General features: G+C 24.3%; 1 protein-coding gene across 2 annotated transcripts; it reads left to right on the forward strand.

The window, feature by feature from the left end:
- The first annotated feature begins 2,648 nt into the window (after positions 1-2,648).
- On the forward strand, positions 2,649-20,620 carry LOC145846915 (protein FAM227B-like). Of its 2 annotated transcripts, XM_082953454.1 has the most exons (11): positions 2,649-2,783; positions 3,704-3,809; positions 11,754-11,897; positions 13,318-13,406; positions 13,670-13,774; positions 14,040-14,138; positions 14,731-14,835; positions 15,033-15,159; positions 15,222-15,311; positions 19,694-19,858; positions 20,302-20,620. In XM_082953454.1, exons 1-11 carry the CDS (start codon positions 2,688-2,690, stop codon positions 20,448-20,450), a joined length of 1,275 nt encoding a protein of 424 aa, XP_082809580.1. In that variant the 5' UTR covers positions 2,649-2,687; the 3' UTR covers positions 20,451-20,620. The 2 variants fall into 2 exon arrangements, with proteins under 2 accessions (XP_082809580.1, XP_082809585.1); XM_082953459.1 differs by lacking the exons at positions 2,649-2,783; positions 3,704-3,809 and adding an exon at positions 10,145-10,271.
- Positions 20,621-23,086: the final 2,466 nt, after the last annotated feature.

Consider the following 23,086-nt stretch of genomic DNA (forward strand, 5'->3'; position numbering starts at 1 on the left):
TTTATTCAAAAAATTGACAACAAAACTTGTCATTTAAAAATTCTAGAAGAAAATCAGTGAGTTAGAAAATGTTTCAAAAAAAAAACAGTTGCAACAGATAGTTTTTCTCTGAAAATGCGTTGTCAAAAAAAATGTTTTGTTTGTCTAAGAGTTATTAGGATAAGTTAACTTTTAGCTAACATTTTGTTTATAACTTTTATGTTTTGTTTAACATATTGTAGTAGTTTTAACATTTGGTTAAATTCTTTTGTGACTTATCTAAGCTTAAGCTTTTGAAGTTCTTTAAAGACCTGTGATATCTTGACCAATAACATTTATCCATAAGACTGTCCATATCAAGTATAGTACACTTTAAATTTTTAAGTACAATAATTTAGACATTTTAAACTATATAAAATTTTCTTAATTATAAAAAGACTTTTGTTCTATAAAATAATTTTTTTATAAAATATAAAATAACACCAAAAATTTTCTGCTATCAAAATAAGAAAAAAGATAATATGACAGTAGCTTTAGCCAGTAGATGTAAAAAACCTGTACACAGTAGAAAATTGAAGGAAAAGGTGTGTACAATCCAGTTTATTGTTCAGCCGGTATAACTTTTTTTTACAAAAACTAAATTGGCTCTTATTAGATGCTTTTTATTGAATGACAAAATTTGACTTGGTTTTTAGTCATAAACAGTTTAAAGAAAAATGACACATATATATAGTAAAAGTTTTTCATGACCAATTTCTCTAATAAAAAAAAATCAATAAGAATCTATCTCCTCCTTCATTTTTAAAGTAGTTTACTTCACAATTTTAGGAAATGTTCTATTAAACATTATGAGCAACTTGTAGGAAGCAGATCATAAATTAAAATCTTACTATCAAAGTTAAGATAAACTGTTTTTTTGTTTTTTTTTTATATACAGAAATTAAAATATGTTTCCTGCAAGTTCTTCAAAATTTATTGAATAATATGAGAAAGGTTTAAAACAATTCCTAAAAAATTGAACGAGTAGATAGATTATTAGTGAAACAGTTTATTTTTTCCTTTCTAGTTTGCGCCTCCCATAAAGAAGCTATTGATCTCTTAAACTTTGATCACTTATATCTAGAAAGCTAAGAATTTTTTTTAAGTAGTGAGAAACAACTAGTAACTTAGTTTTTTTTACAAAAAATAAGATCAATTTTGAAAAGAAAGTGATTTACCTCCATATGATCTGAAGTAAATACTTTCTTCATAGAATTTATAGTTTAAAAATTGTTTATTGGTTTTTCTGATACACTAAGTTTATACAGTCAATTCTAAATTACAAAAAAAGATTTTAGAATTAATTCATCAGAAAATATGCTTTTGAAATTAGTATTATAAACAATAAAAACTTTATTACAGAGTAAACTAAGTTTTGTGTATAGTAAATGAGTTTATGTGCTCACTTAAAGAAAAACTGGCTTAGTTTTCAATATACCAATTGAACTTAGAAAATTACAAGCACCTATCAGTCCTTAAAAAGAACCTTCTAGTTTATAAATAATAGTGTTTAACAATAAGTTTAATACAAGAATATTGTTTTCTAAAACTGTTTTTTTTTAATGTTGTAGAAGTTTATTCACACACAATTAGTACTCTAAGTAAAATAATGTTTAAAGTGTGTATTAACAGTCTGACCAATATAATTTCCTTCACAGAAGCAGTAAAATCTATATATGACAACATTTTTATCTATGTTGGGTATTGGGTCCTTAGCTTCAATCTTAAAACTGAGTTTGAAACAAATACTACTCTTGGTTTTATCCGATTAACAGTTTTATCTATAAGAAGTTATACTGGTCAGACTTCCAGGTATCTTGAAAAAGGTTAAAGAACATTTACCCTAATGTGTATTAAATTTCATTAAAAAAAATAACATAAAAACAAAAACAGTTACCAATGATGTAAAAATATTATCGATAGCGGAACATTTAGTTAATAACAAAGATATGCAAATAACTATATGCTATCGAGATTTAGAGTTGTTAGCTATTGCAATAATGTAATCGACCTAGTGAGACTAGAGGCTATATTAATATTTTTAAACAAACCAAAATTATGTAAACAAAAATATTTTGATTCAAAGTGTCTTTATTTGTTTAATTAACTGACCATTTTTTTTTTTTTTGAATGTATTATATTTAGTTTAATAATTTTTTTGCGTTGTTTATTTTTCTACTTTTGTTAATCTCATAAATGACTAATTAACATTAAGATATTATTTTGTTGTTTTTAGTGAAAAACTGTGTTTTAAACCTTGTTATTTTGCATTAACCTTTCTGAAGATATGTAGTGAAAATGTATTAAAACATTTAACAATAAAATCTGAGTATTTTTTATACATTTCAATCAAAAATATTTGTATAACTTTAAATTTAGTTGTTGCATTTAAACTAACACTTGTTTAAAACAGAAACATGTGGTAGTTTAAATAAAGAAAGAGTACTGTTTAAATTTGTTATCATTATATACTCCAGTGAACTTGTTTTGATCTTTATTAGCAGACGATTAACTTTAAATTTTGAATAGTTGTTGCATTTATGCACTTTATTTAAAATGTTAGTTTGCTATAAAATTTTACTTTATATCTAAATAGATTACTTTTAGTATATTGAAAAACTTTGAAATTATTTACAATTGTTTTAGAATGTTTAAAAAGGCTATAGACGATGATTCGTTGGTCAAATAAGGTTAAAAATAGTAAAAATGTGAAAGCTCCAAAACTACCTTTGGATGTAAAAGACTTTATGAGTATTTATAATTTGGTAAGTATAGTTCTTGTATTAGTTGAAAAATAATATATAGTCATATTAAACTTATTTTATATTAAAAATAATGCATATTACAAAAAAACTATAAATCTTTTGTTTCAAACAATATAACATATAATTTAAATTAAAAAGAACTTACTGCTGACTTGTTTCTATATATATTATGGAAAAATTGACTATTATTTATTACTAGGAAAAATTAAAAAAGATATTTAAATCTTCACTTTTTTAGTTATTGACTTAATTTAACATCATAAGCATTTTTACAGTATACTATATTGAAAACTTTGAAACGTTAATTTAGAAAGAAAACAAAAAGTTAGGTTTTTGTGGAAAAAATTGTTTTATTTTAACTGCTACACAAACAATATTCCTGAAGATTAAAAATATGTTTATAATTTTAGATTAAACAATAGTTATATATTTTAATTCTAAAAAAGGCAATTAATTATATTTTTTTAGAATTAAAAAAGCAAAATTTTTTTTTTTAAATAACCTTTCAAAAATTAAACAAAAAATTATTTGTTTTCCGTAGATTTTAAAATAAAACATTTTTATACCAAACACGTTGTTTAAACTTTATGGAAATTGAAATAGATTTTTTTTCGTTTTTAAGTGTTTTTAAAGATGGCTTCATATGCTTAGTTTTTTTAAACTATGTTTTTATCAGTTTTCAAGTAGTACGTTTCAGTGTAGTTGTTTAAATATTTTTGTCAGTATCATAGCTGTGTTATTTAGTTTTAAATTTTTTATGTTATTTAGTTATATTCTTTTGTTATATAGATACATAAAAGTTATGTACTTTTAATTACTATACTTTTAACGGTTTAACAAAACTTGAATTAACTTTACTCACGTAATACCCAATCATTAAAAAACTTAACTATTATTTTAAATACTTAATTGTTTTCAAGGTTGACTGGCCTTTATGTACAGATGATCAAGCAGTCTTTGATATTAGTGAAGAAATTCCAGTGATGAGCATTGAGCAAATTAAAGCGGATCTAACCCAAAACACTAGTTAGTAACTTTAACATAGTTATTTTACTTCTTATTCTTTATATATTGTAAAATGTATTAATTTAAACGTATTTATATATATATAAAAGTTATCTTGTTTGTTAAAAACTTTTTGAATTTTAAAATAAAACATTGTTAAAGTTATTTAACTGCACTTGTAAATATTATTAAGGTGATATAAGATAAGACACTTTTTTGACTGCTGATTTAGTAGGGATAGGAAGTACAGCTCATTGTTTGGAAATATTGTAGAATTCACATTTAAACATATAATTTGGATAGGTTTAGGTTCATTAAGAGTTAAAAAAATTGCAAAAAAATAATTTTGAGCCTCAAAAAACTGATTTGAACCCAAAAAGTCACTTGTTTTTTAATTTTTTGACTCAACTGGTAATAAAGTCACATATACATGTCCTATATTTATAATTTATATCTTAAATGAAGCTTATACTTTTAGACATACATTTAAAGACATTTCAACTGATTTTGATATATTATTTGTCTGTAAGACAGTGCTTTAGAAAAATTAAAAATCAAAGCTAGTAGTTTAATCTAGCTAAAGAATTTTATTGTAAATGAAACTTTGTAGGTATACTTACTTTTAGAATTTAGGTGATGTGGTATGTAAATTACGGGTTATTTGATGTCATAATTCATTTAGCTGTGAATGTTTAAAAAAACCTTAAATAATTACTCAAATGTCTTTACAAAAAATTACAAAATACTAAAAAGTTATAATTTATTATATGCTAAATAATATTGTATGGCATTAATCATTAAGCGTTTGTTGATTGAAAAATAAAGTCTATATTTTAAAGAAATAAAGAACATTGCACTGTATCAGCAATATTAACACTTAATATTACTGCAATACGGCTGATACTTTTAAAAACGATACTATAAAATAACTATCACGAATTGATAAAATTTAATTGATTATACGTTTGTAATAGTTATGTAAACATACTACCAATAAAAATACAAAAACTATCATTTAAGTGTCTTTAAAAGACATCTGTTCTACTAATAGTTCTACTTGGATATGATTTTTCAGTAAAAAAGTAATAGATCATTCATTATAAACAACGCATTCCCCATCAATTTTACAATCAATAATAGATTCTAAGTCAAGGTCAGCAAATCACATTTAGGTGGATGTTTCCACTTTCAATTTCATCCATCTTGAACTCTCATAAGGTGGTCCATCTTGTAAGTACCATAATAATTTTTACGTTCACAAGTAGTAATATACCATGTGTCTGATGACCCTTCACTAATTAATGTGACATAGCAGTGTCCTACCTCAGCATCTTTATATTTTTCATTCTGTTTATTTAAGGAAAAATCCCCTACAATCAATAACACATCAGCGTTTGTTGATAAGAACACAGAGAACACTCATCATCTTCTAAAACAAGAGCACATAAGTTTAGAAGTTTTTCCTCGTAGGTACTACCATTTACTTAAAAAAGTTCTGGATTGTATAACACTTTATATTTGTGTGACTCTCTAAAGTAAACTAACTCATTACAAACAATAACCCCATTTTGTACAGGATGGTATTTGAAAGTAGAGCTCTTCAACGCTTACTACAGGCCCACCCCAATTTTTGCACTGTTTGAGACGCTTCTGCACGTATTGTCTGTTCCCTTTAATTCCCTTTTATACCACTTTTTTAACTTTTTATTTTTTCTGTTTGAACTTCAGTTGTTTTTGTTTGCTACACACCTTTGCTCCATTTCAGAAATTTAACAACTTCATTAAAACTTTTTTCATGTTTAGTTTGAAAAGAATCAGACATAAGTTATGTACAGTCGTTTCTTATCTCTTTTGCTGTGAAGCGTTTGTTCTTAAACTTTTTTACTGCTGCTCGCTTTCTAAATCCAGCAAGGTTCTAAGTGGTTGGTTGGGAGTCCGTCCAGTTCTTCATAAGCTAATAAGTTGAGCTCAGTAGCACGTGGTGGTTTCAACAAACGAAACATTCCAAATTCATATTCTCTACCTGTTTGGTGATCAAAAACTTGGGCGGCTTGGAGACACATCTTGTTAAGAGTTTTTCAACACAACTTAGAAGTTGGTATTATGTGGATAATTTACGACATAGTCATCCAAAGTGTCATGATTACACTGCTGAGATCTTCATACAGTTTAGGAAGATTTTGTTGAAAGCTAACCTCAACAAAGTGTATGAACGGTATTGTTACCTTGTCATTAAAGTAAGAAAGTGTTTTAAGTTCAGTGACTTAAAATAATAGTAATGTGGAAACAATAACATACTTAAACCTAACTTAAAAAAAAACTTAATAAATACAAATAGTTATTTTTCATTAAATAAAAACTGTTTATATTTAATCAATAAATTTGCACTAATTTTAATAAATTTACATAAAGTTCTTATAATATATAGTTCTATTTCTTTTACTCTTAGTCAGGTGCTCTCAATAGTCATAATTTCAAATAACTGAAAGTGATTTAAATGTATTTTAAATCTATACCAACATGCGATTAAAATGAAATCACATTAGAAATATATTTCTGGTTGAATGATTCCACACATTTGACATTTGACAAAGTAAAAACAGCAAAAGAGTTTCCTTTTTATATTAGAAAAAATACCATTTTACAGACAAAATTTGCATATTTTGTGTGATTATGACGTTATAATAAGTCAAAATCAGTTGAAATATCTTTAAATGTACGCTTATAATTATAAGCTTTCATCTAAGATATGAATTTTAAGTCTAGAGCATGTATAAGTGACTTTATTACTATTTAAGTGGAAATTTGAAAAATAAGTGATTTTTTGGGTACAAATTAGTTTTTTAGAGTGCAAACTTTTTTTTTCATTTTTTTTTTCTTTGTTATGATATTAACATCTCATTTTCGTATTTTAAAGCGGATGTTGTAAACTGTTTTACGCAGATTTCGTGACGTGCTTCCAGTATTAACAACAAACATTTTTATTATTTTAAGGAGTTAATTTCATTTCGACGCGTATATATCGGCGTTTGTCTTTCAAATACGCGTTAAAGTTAGTTGCAAAGTTATTCCGCGGTACGATCAAGTTACGATTAAGTTCAAAATTTTAATTCAAAATTTCGAGAATCAAGAAAACGTCTACATCGCGGAGTTGATGTTAGTATTTATATAACTTTACGATTGTTGATACTTTTTATAGATTTTATTTGTGTCGTGATTTAATAGTTTCTTTCTTCAGAACTAAGAATTATTATTTAAGATAAAGTAAATTGCTATTATTCAAAGTGTGTTTTATTAATAACTTAGGAAATAGTTTTGTAACTTATAATTGTAGCTACTTGTAACTAAAGCTGTCAGTTAGTAAGTTACTGGAGACCACGTAGTTAAGACAAAAACATAAACTATCTCGAAAATAACCCATTTGGTTAAAGTGGAAACCACGCAGTGTCTTTTAAGAACCTTGAATCTTCTGGTTAGGAATCTTAAAGCAGTCAACAGAATAAATGCACACAAACAACAATGACGATATCAATTTTAATAATTCTCATCAAGCAGAGATGATGAAAGATAATGCTGAATTTTATCCGTCAAACAGCATTCAACAACAATTTAGAAAATCAAGCGAAGTTAAGCAGCTAACAAATGAAGAAGAGTTAAGAGTTTTGCAAATGCAAATAAAAAACTAAATAATAGATTAAAGCAGTCTAGATCACCACATTTCGAACGTGCGATGCTAGAAAAACGCGAACCTTTTTACAATGATTACGAAAATAGTAATCGAAATAATTTTAATAACTTTAGCGACACATTTAAGGCGCAAAGACTAAGTAAAAAGTTTAAAAGGTTAGACTTTGTCAGAAACCCTCGTGATATTATTAGTTTTTTCGAAGAGGAAATGTTAAATGAAAATATTTCTAGTAATACAGAAAAGTATAAATTTTTAACTGGGTTTTGGCCGAGAGAAGAGTTGTCAGACTATTATAAAATGACAGAACGAGGTGAAAGAAACTACAGTTCTTTAAGAAACTTTTTTATTAATAGGGACAATCAATTAGACGAAATTTTAGATAAAATCCCAAGTTGGGATGATTGTACAAACTTTAATAAAATATTTGCTACAGCCGTGAGTTGGGCCAAATGTCCAGAGCAGGACAGAATTAAGTTTTTTCTTGCATACTTAATGCCCTTTTCGATTAAAGATAAGATTAGGGATTATTTTGATGAAAGCTTAAAAGTTTTTAAAAGAAAAGGACAAGCCATATGGAATGCTTATAAAGAAAACACATTAATACCTAAGCAAGTAAATTACAATAGACTACAGCAGTATGAGCAAAGTCATTATAAGTCTAAAATGAATTACCATAAGCCAGTTCGTCCTAATAATCAACAAAATTTTCATTTAAGAGATAATGGTATTAATCATAATTACAATTATCGCCAACTTAATCAAGATAGAGATAATTTTAAACCAAGAAAATCATACTATTGGAATAGTAGTAACAATATTTACATAGCACAGTGTTTGTCATGTCATCAAAACTTACCTACAAAAACATCTTATACAACCGAAGAGTTTCAAACAGTTAAAGAAAAAGCTCAGGTAATAAAAAAAACAATAGCGATTGGAGTAACTGGTCAAGTAGTATGGTTTAATGTTCGCAAAGGTTACGGTTTTATTTAACGTGATGATCGGAACAGCGATATTTTTGTTCATTATACAGCTATCGTCAAAAACAACCCTAACAAGTTCTTAAGGTCTCTTGCACAAGGAGAAAAAGTCCAGTTTGATATTGTTGTAGGTAAAAATAACATGTCAGAAGCCGCAAACGTGACAGGTCCTAATGGTAAAACAGTTCAAGGGTCTAAGTACGCTTTAGATAAGAATTCAAACTACAACCAAAAGTTTCAGCAAAAAAGATTAAACGGAAACTATTGCTCAAGTAACCCCCAACAGCGGAAAAGAAAAGCTAATAGAGCTTATAAACAAGCTTTTGCTTTTAAAGCAAAACAAGGTAAACTTAACAAAGAAAAACACCAGAAACAACAGCAGAAAAATATCAGTTATAATAAAAAGTATGATAGCGAGCCAAAACATCAGGTGCCAACATTGCAGCTTAAAAGTTATAAACAAGACTCAGGCTACTACAATTCTTCAAAAACAAAATCAGAAACTAGTGTATCAAGCAACATATTAGCTAAAGAGAAAAACAATTTGGCAGTACTTAACTCCTTTGACAAAAAAGAAATTATAACACAGAATAAAAAAGAGTCAGAATTACTAATAGCAGGTCTAAAACTTATACCATTAATCATAAAGCCCTTTTGAAGATAAAATATAAATATTTTCACAAAACTAACAAAACAGACTTTAATAAAGGTAAAAATTTTAATTTTTTAATTAACATGAAAATCTATTTAAATATTTTCTAAACTCAGGTAATTTTTCTAAGAAGTTAAAATGAAAGAAATTATTACGTGTATTTATTTTGTATTCTTTTCTGATAAAATTTCTGAATTGTAAAGTTTATAGCTTTTTTACTTTTAATGATGTGTTATGAAGTTTTTTATATTATAAATTACAGTTTAGTAATTGAACTATTAATCAAAAGCTAAGACATAACAATTATACAATAAAAAAGTTTAATAAGCCTATTTTTATATTAAAATTTTTGTGACTACATTTTACTCTAACTTTAAAACAAAACTGATTTATCAGATTTTTTGCTATTGAAATAATCAAGTTCAAGTTTAAAGCTTTAAAATTCAACTCGTCATAAACTTTTCCTATAAATTTTGAATTTAAAAGTACTTTCAACTCCCATTTAGTTTTGACTGTTAACGATCAAAAAAAAGCACTCGCTAAATTTTTCTCTTTATAAATTTCTATAATGCTTAAGTTTTGTGTTGCTTTAATCGAAATATTTTATACTTGAATCCTTTAAAAGTTTGTGCATGAAAATACTACTTATTGTTTTGTAAAATATTTTAAAGAAATTGTTTTCTGTTTTGTTTATTAAAGTTTGCGAGTTGGATATTAAGAACATAATTTAATTTTGTTTTTCTAAATTAAAAACAAAATTAAAGTTTTTCATGTATTTTAAACTATTAATTTTCTTTTAATGCATCTTTAAATGCTTAATTTTTGTTTTGTTTTGTATAAAAAAATGGGTTTGAAAGTAAATACTGACAGTTTCGTTATTGTCTTTTGGTATAATAACATAGTAGTTTTTACTAAACTTTCTTGAAAGAATATCTCTACTTTTTTTTTTTGAGCCGCGTATTTTTTGGAATGAATTCTTTCAAATGAATACTACAATGATAGACAATGAAAAGATGAATATTTTCTATGTCAACAAGTGAATTCGGAATTTTTGAATTTTGAGAAGAACAAGCGAATTAAAACAATTCGTTCCTGCTAAAAGTACCACAGTAAAAGAAGCAGCCCGATGACAAGAAGTCCAAGGACAAGAAGCCGGAAGACAAGTAAGTTGGAGAGAATGATTAAAGACAACTAAATGACTATCATTTTTAATTTGTCCTTATGTTGTGTCTTATCTTAATTTTTGTAAATTATGTAATTTTTGAGATAATAAGTTATACAGCTTCTTTTTCTTACTTTTTTTTTGACACCCCCCGCCCTTTTAACCATTATAAAAAAATTTAAAGTTAAGTAGGATTTTAAGAATTTAAATTATTTAAAACCAGGCTTTAAACACTAAAATAAAATTTTAAAAAGAAATAATGTAATGATATTAACATCTCATTTTCGTATTTTAAAGCGGATGTTGTAAACTGTTTTACGCAGATTTCGTGACGTGCTTCCAGTATTAACAACAAACATTTTTAATATTTTAAGGAGTTAATTTCATTTCGACGCGTATATATCGGCGTTTGTCTTTCAAATACGCGTTAAAGTTAGTTGCAAAGTTATTCCGCGGTACGATCAAGTTACGATTAAGTTCAACGTTTTAATTCAAAATTTCGAGAATCAAGAAAACGTCTACATCGCGGAGTTGATGTTAGTATTTATATAACTTTACGATTGTTGATACTTTTTATAGATTCTATTTGTGTCGTGATTTAATAGTTTCTTTCTTCAGAACTAAGAATTATTATTTAAGATAAAGTAAGTTGCTTTTATTCAAAGTGTGTTTTATTCATAACTTAGGAAATAGTTTTGTAACTTATAATTGTAACTACTTGTAACTAAAGCTGTCAGTTAGTAAGTTACTGGAGACCACGTAGTTAAGACAAAAACATAAACTATCTCGAAAATAACCTAATTGGTTAAATCTTTTTAGTGAAGCCAAAAACATTCGAATCATTTGTTTAAATGTTTCCAGCAAACATCATCCAAGTACTCAATACTCCTAGATTTAATTTAAAAAATGTTTAAATTAGCTAGCGTTTACTTTTTACCAATTCTTAAAATTTAAGTTACTTTTATTTACAACTATTTATAATGGTACAAAAATTAAAAATTCAACAGCGTTCAATAGAAAAAACAGAAAAAACTATTGCGTAAAAAATCTATCTTGTCCTATAGTTTTCAAGCAATCGTTCTTTAACTTTCTATATTTAATTTTAACGTAGTAATAAACAAAAGTATTTAAGAATTTTTCAAACTTTTATTATTATTTTTTATTAAAGATTAAAAAAAACAACTACTTTATTGTTTTTGTTAGAAAAAATAACTGTTTTGATAAACCTTGTTTTGATGTTAAAGAAATACTCATTAATTTTTAATAATTTACTTAGTTTTTACGACATTTTGAGTTTATATTAGTCATCATCAACAATAAAACTGTGCAATATAATTAAAATTAGTGTTGAAAACTATATATAAGACAAATTAACTGATAAGATATAAGATTTTTTAGTTTTTCCTCAGAGTCCAAGATGACACAACTTTTCAAAAGTTTAAGAACTACTTGTATTTATATTTTTATTGTAATTTTACTTAAGGGTCAAAAGATTCTGCAATTGAAACCATTCAAAAGAAAGTCGATGAATTGACCACTGGTGCAGAAAGTATTTTTCATTTGTTTTTTGACAAAGATACCGAGCTCGTAGATTTACCTGTTTCGGACAAAGACTCTAAATCTCTTAGTTAGTTCAGTTTTAATTTTTGCGTACATGGAATTTTATCTTTTTTAATTCTAGCGTTGTAAAATGTTATTGCTACTTTTTAACAATTTATATTTATCAATTGAAAAATAAAAGAGAGATGATATTACATAATTTTTTTTTATGTACAGTTATAAATATAAAATCTTTAGAAAAATATTTGTTCCTTTTTTTTTCTAGTAAGCGCTTTCTAAACATAAAATAAGTTATTTAAATTCTTCATTATTTTATAAAAACTCACAATAAACTATGAAAAGTGTGTTTTAAGATTTTAATTTTTTTATTACTTGTTTTTAAAATTATCATAATTTTTTAAACATTTTTTACTGAAATTCAAAGTAAAAGGCTTAACTTAAAAATTACAATAATTGTTTACCCTTTTTGTATGTTCAAATATAAAAATAAGTACATGAAATTTTTTTTTTTCGTTTATGTTTTACAACACAAATAATTTATTTCATTAGTTTTTAAATAAAAAAAATTATAATTTTGTTAGAAGTTGTGAAATGATATAGTTTAATATATATTACAGTGTAAATGTGTAAGATTTTTTCTTATATATACTCATTTGAGTATGTCAATATGAGTAAAATGTTCTATGAACTTTATATCACCGTTTTTAAGATATACTAACTATATTTTTTTTTAAGTAGATTTTTGTAGAATTCTGTACTTATATTATTATTGTTATTATAGTTATTATTATTATTATTATTATTATTATTATTATTATTATTATTATTATTATTATTATTATTATTATTATTATTATTATTATTATTATTATTATTATTAATATTATTATTAATATTATCATCATAACTTAAAGCAAACATTTTGTAGTAAAAAAAATTGGATGTATGTATATAGCTATGTTTGTATATATTTGTATATGTATATAGCTTTTATTCAAAACGATAGTAAGTAAAGTATAGAAAGTAAATTTTAGCACATTAATTTTCCTAGTTTTTTTTTAATCAGTTTTATTAAGAAAAAAATTTTACTTAGTGATCTACCAGATTCACAAATTACGGATCTAATCAGGTCCGGATAGTTTTTTTAATTGAGATCCGGATCTAAAAAGGCAATACCCGGCCGGATTCGGTTACTGAGTCCGGTAGATCACTACGTAATACAATATTTTAGTTTACTAAAACCAGCTGTGTAAAACTTTTGAAGATAAAGTATAAATCTTTTAAATATGTAGCCAATTTTGTTGCAAAATTCTTTTTTATAAGTTAAACAAATATATATTACTTGAAATCGCTCTTAATAATTAACAAACGTTGTACATTTAAGCTGATTTTTCTAGAGATTACATGTTTAGTTTCAAAAAAATAAATGTAATTTATATTTTTTATAGTATTAAGTATACAATCTAAAACTTTTGTCTCGGTTTTAGATAATATTGAAGAAGTTGCAAAACATAACATAGCTTTGCAGCAATCAAAAGAAGTAAAATGTACTCAAAAGAAGAAAAAGAACGTCGAAGTTAGCAGGCTTATTGATTTGATAATAAAGATGCTTTTAAAAGGCAATTATCATAAGAATAGTTGTAAACTGTTAACACTATTTTTAGATACTTTATTTTTCAAAAAACTACTTGTAGGTTAAGTTTGGTTTAAAAAGTAACTATATAACATTTTTAAATTTAAATTTTATTTTAAAAATTTAAATAACTTAATTAGTTGTTACTGATTTATACAACTGAAATTTTAATTGTTTTTTTAATGCTTTAAAACATTAAACTTTAGAAATATAAGTATCCTGGTTTTTATCCTTCAAAGCTAACGGAGTTACCAAGCCTATTGCGAGCTACAAAAATTTTAAACACAGTTACTGATTCCCAAAAGTTTACAGTAAGTTTTGCTTGAGAAATTTTGCATATGATGGTTTGTTTAACATAGAATATACCACCATTTTGAATTATTGTATAAATTTAAATTTATACTAAAATAATTACTAATTACAAGATAAAATGCATTTTTATTTGTTTCAAAGGTTTAGTGCATTCATTTTGATATTTAGCCATTTAAAAAATTAAAACTCAAATAAAAATATTTCTAGTAAATATACACACTTTTTTTTTTCAAAGTGTTATAAATCATTTTCAAATATCCACAGACTAACTTTTATAAAGTTTGGAAGCCAATTTTTTTTTCAAAATTTTCAGTAGCACTGTTACATGATTCTTTTTGGTGGATTTTTTTACACAAGTATCAGGTATGCTAGTAGAAATATAATTGTGTATTCACTAAATTGAAAGTAGTTTAACCATTTTGTAACTTTTACACCGGTTTTTGCGAAATATTAATCTTATTAAAAGGTAAAGCATTAGCTAAAAATTATAATATGTACTAGTAAAGATAACATGAAGTTAGTGATATTAAAATTTCTTACTCTTTTAACATATAAACTATCTAAATTTATTTGTCTTTAGTTTATAAAAATTATCAACTAATGTACTTAATAGGTTTTATTTTAGTTTAAAAAACTAGCTATCAGAACGAAACTGAAAGTGTTTCAAACTAATAGAACTTATATTTTTATAAGAATTCTTTCTTATGCTTTATTCTAAATACTACAATAAATTAACAGTTTTATACACTTTTTTTATTTAGTTAAGAAAATTGTCAATAGAACAGCAATGCTTTAGTTTCTAGACTTTATTATAAACAAGCATGCTCTGTTGGTTTCTATACTCTTTCTTAAAAGTTAATGATATGCAAATATATTTTACAAATGTTTTATTATGTTTATTTATTTATCTGTCATCATAACATTGTTATTCTTACATATTTTTATCTAAAAAAAGACTTGTAAAGAAGAAACTAAAGATGAAATTTTCACTAGAATGGCAGATAATTACGTTTCTATTTTCACTGAAATTGATCCTGATTACAAAGATAAGTTTTTCAATGTTAGTCACTTTTTAAATTTTTATACGATATTTACTTTTTTTTTGTTTTAATGCAACTTACATACAAAAAAATATAGTATAATAGTACATTGTAAGCGCTTAGAGTATAAAAAATCATAGAACATTGAGTAAAGTAAGAGTAATCTAGTCTTAGCATAGATTTCTTTAAAATTTAAAACAAATGCTAAAAAAATTAGGAATTTCCTAGATGTCTTGCCCAAGGTGTCTATTTAGTCTTTTACTTGGGATTTCCTGATTCCAGAGAATATTTTACCGAAGAGTTTGCTAGTGAAATAAATTTTAAAATATTTGGATGGTTAAATGGTAAGAACGTGTACATATATTTATTCCTAATTCGTTGACTTAACTTAAAACTAATTTCTTAGGTTTTACTATCACGACTCAGTTCCAGATAGACTGGCCTTGGGACAAACTGTTGAAAGATATAGAAACAATTGATACCCTGGAAAGTGACAGTAAGTTTAAAATATTCATTTAATAGTATAAAAGTTCAAAGAAAATTTTGTTAGCAACTGTTTAATCGGTTTTTAGATAAGTTGTTTAAATATAGCAAGCTAACAAAATTTTTACATTTTATATTTTCAGTTAGTTAAAGTTTTATAGAAAGTTTAAAATATTCAAAAAATTTAGGGAACCACAGTGCTTAAAGTTGACAGTAAAAAGATAGAAGAGCAGAAATAGTTAGATAAGTATCAGATAGTTTAGTTTATTAGAACATTTATTCGAAAATAGTTCTTTCACTTAATAAAAAAAAACTGTGAAGAAAACTGTGTTGATTAAAGTTTTTGTGCAAGTTTGTTTTGAACACAAAAAAGAAAAATATTAACTTGATAATAAATGTAAAAAATGTATTTCGTGTAAAATTTTTGTAGCTATATAACATTAAACTAGGTAAAAAATTTCAATGTCATTTATTAGGTCTTTTTTTCTTCTTAGTATATTATGTGAATTACAGTAGACCTACAATTGAAAATATTAATATACAGTAAACCTCAAAAGGTTGTGTAAATTCGGCGAATAGAGACTATGTATTTGTATATCAGAAAATACCTTTATTTTAGTTTATTCCATTGAAATAGTGTTAACGTTTTAAAATCTCGCTTTGCCCTTTTTTAACAGTTGTCAGAACTTCATTTTTTGATTCTAATTACAGTCTACTGAACCTTATATATATAAAATAGTTATGAAATTTTTAATAAATTAGGCACAACGTATTCACTTAATAATATTATTTTTTTATAGTTCATAACTACTACCTATAGTTGCAATTTGCGAATCCTAACATATACGCTGGTGGTTTTGTTTTAAAGTAGAACTTCTATAAATTTTATGTCATTTTGCACTTAGTCTTTAAAAATCAGATGTTTGACAATCTAATTGTAAGAAATCATAGCATTTACAACAAGTCAAATTTTATTATAAACTCACTATAATGAGTAAGAACTTAGTTTAAGTTTTGTAGGCTAATTTTTTACACCTTATAAATTTTTCAAAAAAATAAATTTACTCAAACAATACATTTTTGTTAACCCTTATTTATGCTGTACGTTAAAATTTTTTTTTTTATTACTCACTCATTAGTACTATTGTATTAGTTTGTGTTCATTACTAATGTTTCCTAGAATGATAATGTTTAGTTTATGCTAAACTTAGTTAACTTTTTGATTGAATCTAACCCACAGACTGCTACCATCTGATGTTTTGAATATTATTTGTTCATGAATTAAAAAAAAAATTTTAATACATTTTTTTGAGCGCAAAAACTTGTTGATTTCCCTCAGTCTGTAAAATCTGACATTTTTTACCCTTTAAGTTAATTTCAAAAGAGAACATGAGATTTTTTATTTATTTAAAATGGTTTATAATTGAATCAATCAAGTTCATAATTTTTGCTCATAAATTAATACGGATATATGATATATTACTTGATACATACAGTACTTAAGTTAAACAAACATTAACATTACATGTGTCTGACTATATGATTATACATCAAACTGTATTCAGAAATAACATTTATTGGAACAAATTACTATGAAATTTAAAGAATAACGTGATATAATTTCAAAATTACTTATACACTGTAGTTTTATTCTCAAATAAAAATTTGGATAGCACTCCAGATAGAAAACTAACCCTGAATAAAAATATAAAAAAAAACTACTTTTTCTTTAAATCCCTTAGCTTTTTTATTCATAGATTCTAAACATACTTCAAAGTTTTATTAAGTAATTCTAATTTGGTATTTGTTTAATTTTTTTTACAATAACTTAATGAAAAAAAAAAGTACTTTTTGGATCTAAGCCTCCGAGATTTTAAAAACTCGGCATAAGACACAATGTAACTTATATATAAAATTAAACCTTTCTTTTAAATGATTCCAGTAGTGTTATTAAAAAATTACAATGCAAATGTAATATTGTTTTATTTTAAATATATTTAGCCTTTTTCAACTTAAAAATTATCGAACAATTTAAACTAAATAAAAACAACACAACTGATCATCTCTGTACATATACGTATATATGTTAATTAGTTATATAGTAAACCATATTTTTTACATATGTTTCATATATGAAATATTTTTATCTCATATAATGGTCTGAAAAACTTTACTTTATTTGAAATGTATTACAGAATTTTATAACTTTACAAATGTTAAAGATATGATGACGTAGTAATGATCTTAAAAAAATTTGTTCAGTTAGTTCAGATTGATACGCAGCTTTTCGTTTTGTTAATAATTTAAAAACTTGTACATCTTGAAAAAGTTTTTTTTTAGTAATTGCAATAACATGTTTTGTAAAATATGGAATAGAAAAACAAAATTAGAAAAATATTCTAAACTGTTCGTTTGCGCAGCTTTATTCTATTTATATTTTAAATATAATTAGGTTTAATTTTGCCAAACAACAATTTTTGATAATGTATACATATATTTTGCCATTAGATTTTCTTGTTTAGTCTTATCTGCTTTATCTATTTAGATATTGTATAATAAAGCTATAAGTATAAGTAAACATACATTTATTCATATATATGTTTATATACTCAAGGTTACCACAAAACCTGGAATTTGACAATTTAGGCTAAAAAATACTGAAATTTGAGAAGTTTTGAAAAAAACAACAGGAATTTTGAACAAAAATCATTAAAAAACAGGGTATTTTAAACAATTTTTACACGTTAAGTAGTAGAATTTTGATTTGACACGAAAAATCTATTATATAGATTAAAAGAAAATTGTCATCATCATAAATGTCTTTAAATAAAACACATATTTAAAATAGCTTTACTGTATCTTTTCAATGTTGTTATACTACTTAAGACACTTTTTAAACTTTAAATTAAGAATAGACTCAAAAACCTAGAAGAAATAATCAGTTGCAATCCTGTATGTATATACTTATAAAAAAAAACTCAATATTGCTGACAGCCGTTTCGACGCATAGAAGCGTCAGTTATCAAAGCTTAGTTATAAAATAAGTGTTTATCTTTACAAAAAAAAAAAAATAATAGAGAACTGTGATAATTGTCAACAAAAAAATATTAATATATATACAAGTAATATTAACAAATTGTAGTACTTCCTTGATTTCATAGCTCCGTTGAAGTTGTTAATCCGTTAACACATAGAAATATGTGTTAGTGTAATAAAGAAAGGATACTGTTTAGTTTGTTGTTATTGTATATTCCAGTGAACTTGTTTCGCTAGGATCTTTTGTTAACAAACGCTTAAATTTATATTTTTGAATAGTTATATATAGAAGTAAATTTTTATTACAGTATAACTAAAACTTTTTCAAGCCTCAAACTTAAATATTAGCTTATTTAATAAAATTTTATCACTTTTAATTTGCACAATCTTAATAATTTACTTCAGATAACAGAGGTGCCTACTTACCACTACCTTTTGGTTAACTATTTTCTCAGTGTATTTTTAAGAATGGGGCTAAAATTAATTTCAAAACTTACTAAAATAAGATAATTTTAATACTTCATCATGTTTGCTATTAATATATTTTTTTTAGTACCGTAGTTTGTGAAATAACACTTAGTGCATACTTTAGTTTTTGAGATACACTCACTTAAAAATATTTCTATGAATTTAATTTTTGCTAGTTAACTTTAATTTTTGCTAGATACTTCAAGATAGTACAATATTTTCTGAAAATATTTTAATTTGTTAGTGTATGTTTTATAATTGAAAATCCATAAGTATTTACAAATATTTTTTTAAATTATAATGTTGAAACAGTAATTCAGCATTTTTTAAAACTCGATTAGTAAACTTAAATGTTAATAACGTCAATAAAAAAAGTCACTATTTGTATTAAAATTGATACTTTTATTGCCAATTAAGTAGAAATTTTTTTTTTTTTATTGAGCTATTAAAATTTTTCGAAAGGAATAAATCTCTTAACTTCGGATAATCCTAAAAAAAGTGAACGGGATGTATTTATTTTAATGTAATGCATGGACGAATAACCATTTAGATTTGATTTATTGTTTTAATTGATCAGTTAGTTAACCAAGGAGTTTTTTGAGTTTTATTTTACTTAAATAAGCTATGCTTATTTTACTATCGAGTTAGTTCTTAATTTTGTTTTTAAGGTGTACTAGTTTTATTTATTAACTATGTTATTTGAGTAACATGTTTAATGTACTTAAACAACCGCTTTTAAAAATATATCAACAGTTTATTTTTGTCAACCTTTTGCTATACTGTTAAAAAGGTGAAACTATATGTATAAATTTTTCAAATATAATTCTTTCTTATTGTGTTTTGTGAAACAAAACTTAATGAATTTACAACTAGTTTTATTTTGTTTTGCAGTACTAAAAAGTGATCATAGAAAGAAAGACTGGTTGGATAAAAAGTTTCAAAGTTTGAATTTTTCAAATGATGCTTTTCAGCTTCAAACTCAGCTAAATGATGTAAAAGTTATAAGTCGACCTCATACTGCATTGCCAGTAATTTTTTCTAACAACTCTTTAAAGGGTGAGAAAAACTAAACTGATGAATGATTAAATGTTAAAGAAATAATTGATAGTTCATAATATTTATCTTTACTAAGAACATATTTTAAAAATAATATAACTTAATTCTACTTCAAGTTTTTTTTTCTGATTGGTACGTATACAAAAATCCTCACAAATATTTACCTTCAATACATATTAAGATGTTTACAGATACCTAGCAAAATTTTAAAAGTACATTAAAATACAGCATTACATTTTTAGTTAATTCTTGGCTTTATTTAATGTTTAAAGCCATGTTATTTATAAAAAAATAAAAATAAACTTTTTTCAGTCAAATTACAATTTTTATAGATGTATGAGTTTTTTATTTTTTATAAAATTCTTAGTTACGATTTAAAAATAACGAACTAGCTCAATATCTAAAATTTTCATTGTTATATATCCGTCAAATAATATTTTTAGATAAGTTTCCGAATGAAAGTTTATTTTTTGATATAAATGGGCAATCACCAATGATGTCTCATCATTTGAAAATAAAACAACTTCAAGACAGAACTCACTATATTCCTAGAACAGTAAAGAGAACTCAAGTTGACTTATATCCTTTTTAAGCTAAATTTTTTTTTACTTTATAAATTACTTAATAACATAAAATAAGGTAAAATTTTACAACATTTTAAACTCAACTAAAAGTATTTAGAATTAGCTAACTACAATAAATAAATATTCTAATAATACAGGATTAAACTGTTTGTATTTAAAATTAAATTTGTATTTTAAAAGTTTAAATATACATACTTTTTAATAGTTTTATATTAATTGTTTTTTTTCGTTTTAAAACAATCAAAAAATGTATTAAGTATCAATCAACCGTCAATCCGTACAACTTTTTAATAATACTAAAATTTTTTAACTCTAACAAATTTGTCAAACCTAATTTAAAAGTGTTAAAAATTTTACATAAAATAAGTGTTAGACATAAATCACTGTGTAGGTTAAAAAATATATGTATTGTAAAAAAAAAGAAAACTAGAAAAATACTGTACTACAAACAAACGTCAGTGAAAGTTTTCTTAGTTATTTACTATTGTACAAAACTGAAAATGTCTTCATAAAAATCATCATCAACCCTTAAGATAGAATACACGTTTTATGTTTATTTATAGCTTAAAGGGCAATGTAGCGGTATCAAGTTTATTATGTTACAAAAAATTTTTCATTTTTTAAAATGTTTAAAATCTCATTGTATGTAAGTAGAAAGTAGTAAAGTTAAGACATTCATTAATTTAAGGCTTGACAATAAAATTATGGTACTACTATTAATATTAAGTTTCTGGATTGTAGCAAACAGCGATTGTTGCTTAGAAGTTATCTTAATATTTTAAACTACTTTAGACTTACTAGAATAACGGATAATTTTGTTAGTCGACGTACCATGTAGTAGTGTTATTTAACAAAAAAATTATTATTTTTTTCTTTTTATGTATGCTACAAAATAAAACTGTTGTTTTTACTACATTTTTTACGGATAAAAACTTAGTTCCCCTACAAGAAGCTTTGAATACCTCAAGTTCACTTGTATCTACGATTAAGAAGTTCAAAAGAAAAGTAAGTTTTGAATTCTTTATTTGATAGTTGTATTTAAAGTTTTCGTAAACGTTTAAATGCTTTTAATAAATTTATTGTAATTAAAAAATTACTTACTAGCTACCATACACAATTTAGACTTTAACTTACCTAAATTTTCTAAACAGCACAAAGTTTCCAATTCCATTTTAAATAAGTTTTGATAAAGTTAAATCAAAAATAACTTATTTTAGGTTGTACATTCAAACTTATTTTTTACTTTTAGTAAACTACAGAATTAAAAACAGAATACCAATGAATCTTCCTTAGAGTGAATTTGCAATTTTGTACTGTGAAAAAAATTCTAAGAAATAAAACTTTAAAACAAAATATTATTAAGTTGCCTTGTTTGTTGCTAATCTAAGAAATAAACTTTTTTTTTTAAAGTGTTGAAATTAAATTTAAAAAATCTAAACTACATTTTGTTCTACCACTTTTTTAATAAAGATTTTGCTAAAACACAGTTTATGATGCATAATATATTATTAAGTTTTAAAAGTTTTGTTCTTTCAAATATGACGTTAAAGAGAAGAAACTGTTTTTTTGATATTTTAAATTACTAAGATTTAAAAACTAAAGCTTTAACGATTGTTTGTAAGTCTGAAAACTTAACACTGTTTTTTTTATGTACTAGCTATTTTTATTCCATCTATTTTTAAGTCTTACATATAATTTTTTTTAATTATTTTGTTATGCGTAAAAAAACCGTTATTCAGTTAAATTTATACTATTTAGCTTAATCATACTTGTTTTTTAAGTCTTAAAAAGTGATCTTAAAATTTTTTTAAGTAGCAAAGTCTTATTCATTAAACAAAAATGAGCCTTTTTTTAATGACCATTACGTCTAAAATTTAGTAAACAATAACAATTGTATTATATTACATAGTTTTTAGTTTTTTTTTAATTATTTTTTAAATTTTAAAACTTTATTGTTTTTTTCATTTACAAACGATAATAATTTATATTTAAACTACTTAATATCAATAAATATGTAGTTTAATTTACAATAATAAAAAATTGTATAGATTATACAAAAAAAAAAACTAAACTGTATATATAACAATTAACACTTAAAGTGTTATTTATTTTTGAATTTTTTTTTTCAAGCTAAATAAGAGAACTTATACAATATTTTTTTTACCACTTTTGACTAAAAATCAAGTTAGTTAGATTCTGTTGCTCTTACACCAATTTATCTACTGATAGTTTCAGGCAGATATCTCTGACAAAGCTATATATTTATTAGTTAAATCATAAGTTAAAATCTATGTTAGTAAAAAAGTTTTAATTAGCTACATATAATTTTTGTGAAAAAACTAAAATTATAAATTTAGTGTTTTGATTTTAATAAAATTAACCAAAATATGTATTGTCCTTGAAAAAACATGTTTATGAAACAGCTTAACAAATGCTGTCAACTGCTGTTGTATACTTTTCGTGTGTATCTTCCTTTAATTAATCAAACTAAAAACTAATAGAAAATTGTATTTTTAGCTTAGAAGTTGTTATTTTTTTATGGTAGTTGTAAGACAAATAATTATTTTTTGGACTTTAAGTGTATTATCTAATATGTGATGTGTTGTTGTGGACCAATTTCTATAGATATTAATTAGAATTAATT

The sequence above is a fragment of the Thalia democratica genome, chromosome 1, assembly GCF_965202585.1.
Source record: "Thalia democratica chromosome 1, ktThaDemo2.hap1.1, whole genome shotgun sequence".
Classification (NCBI taxonomy): Eukaryota; Metazoa; Chordata; class Thaliacea; order Salpida; family Salpidae; genus Thalia; species Thalia democratica.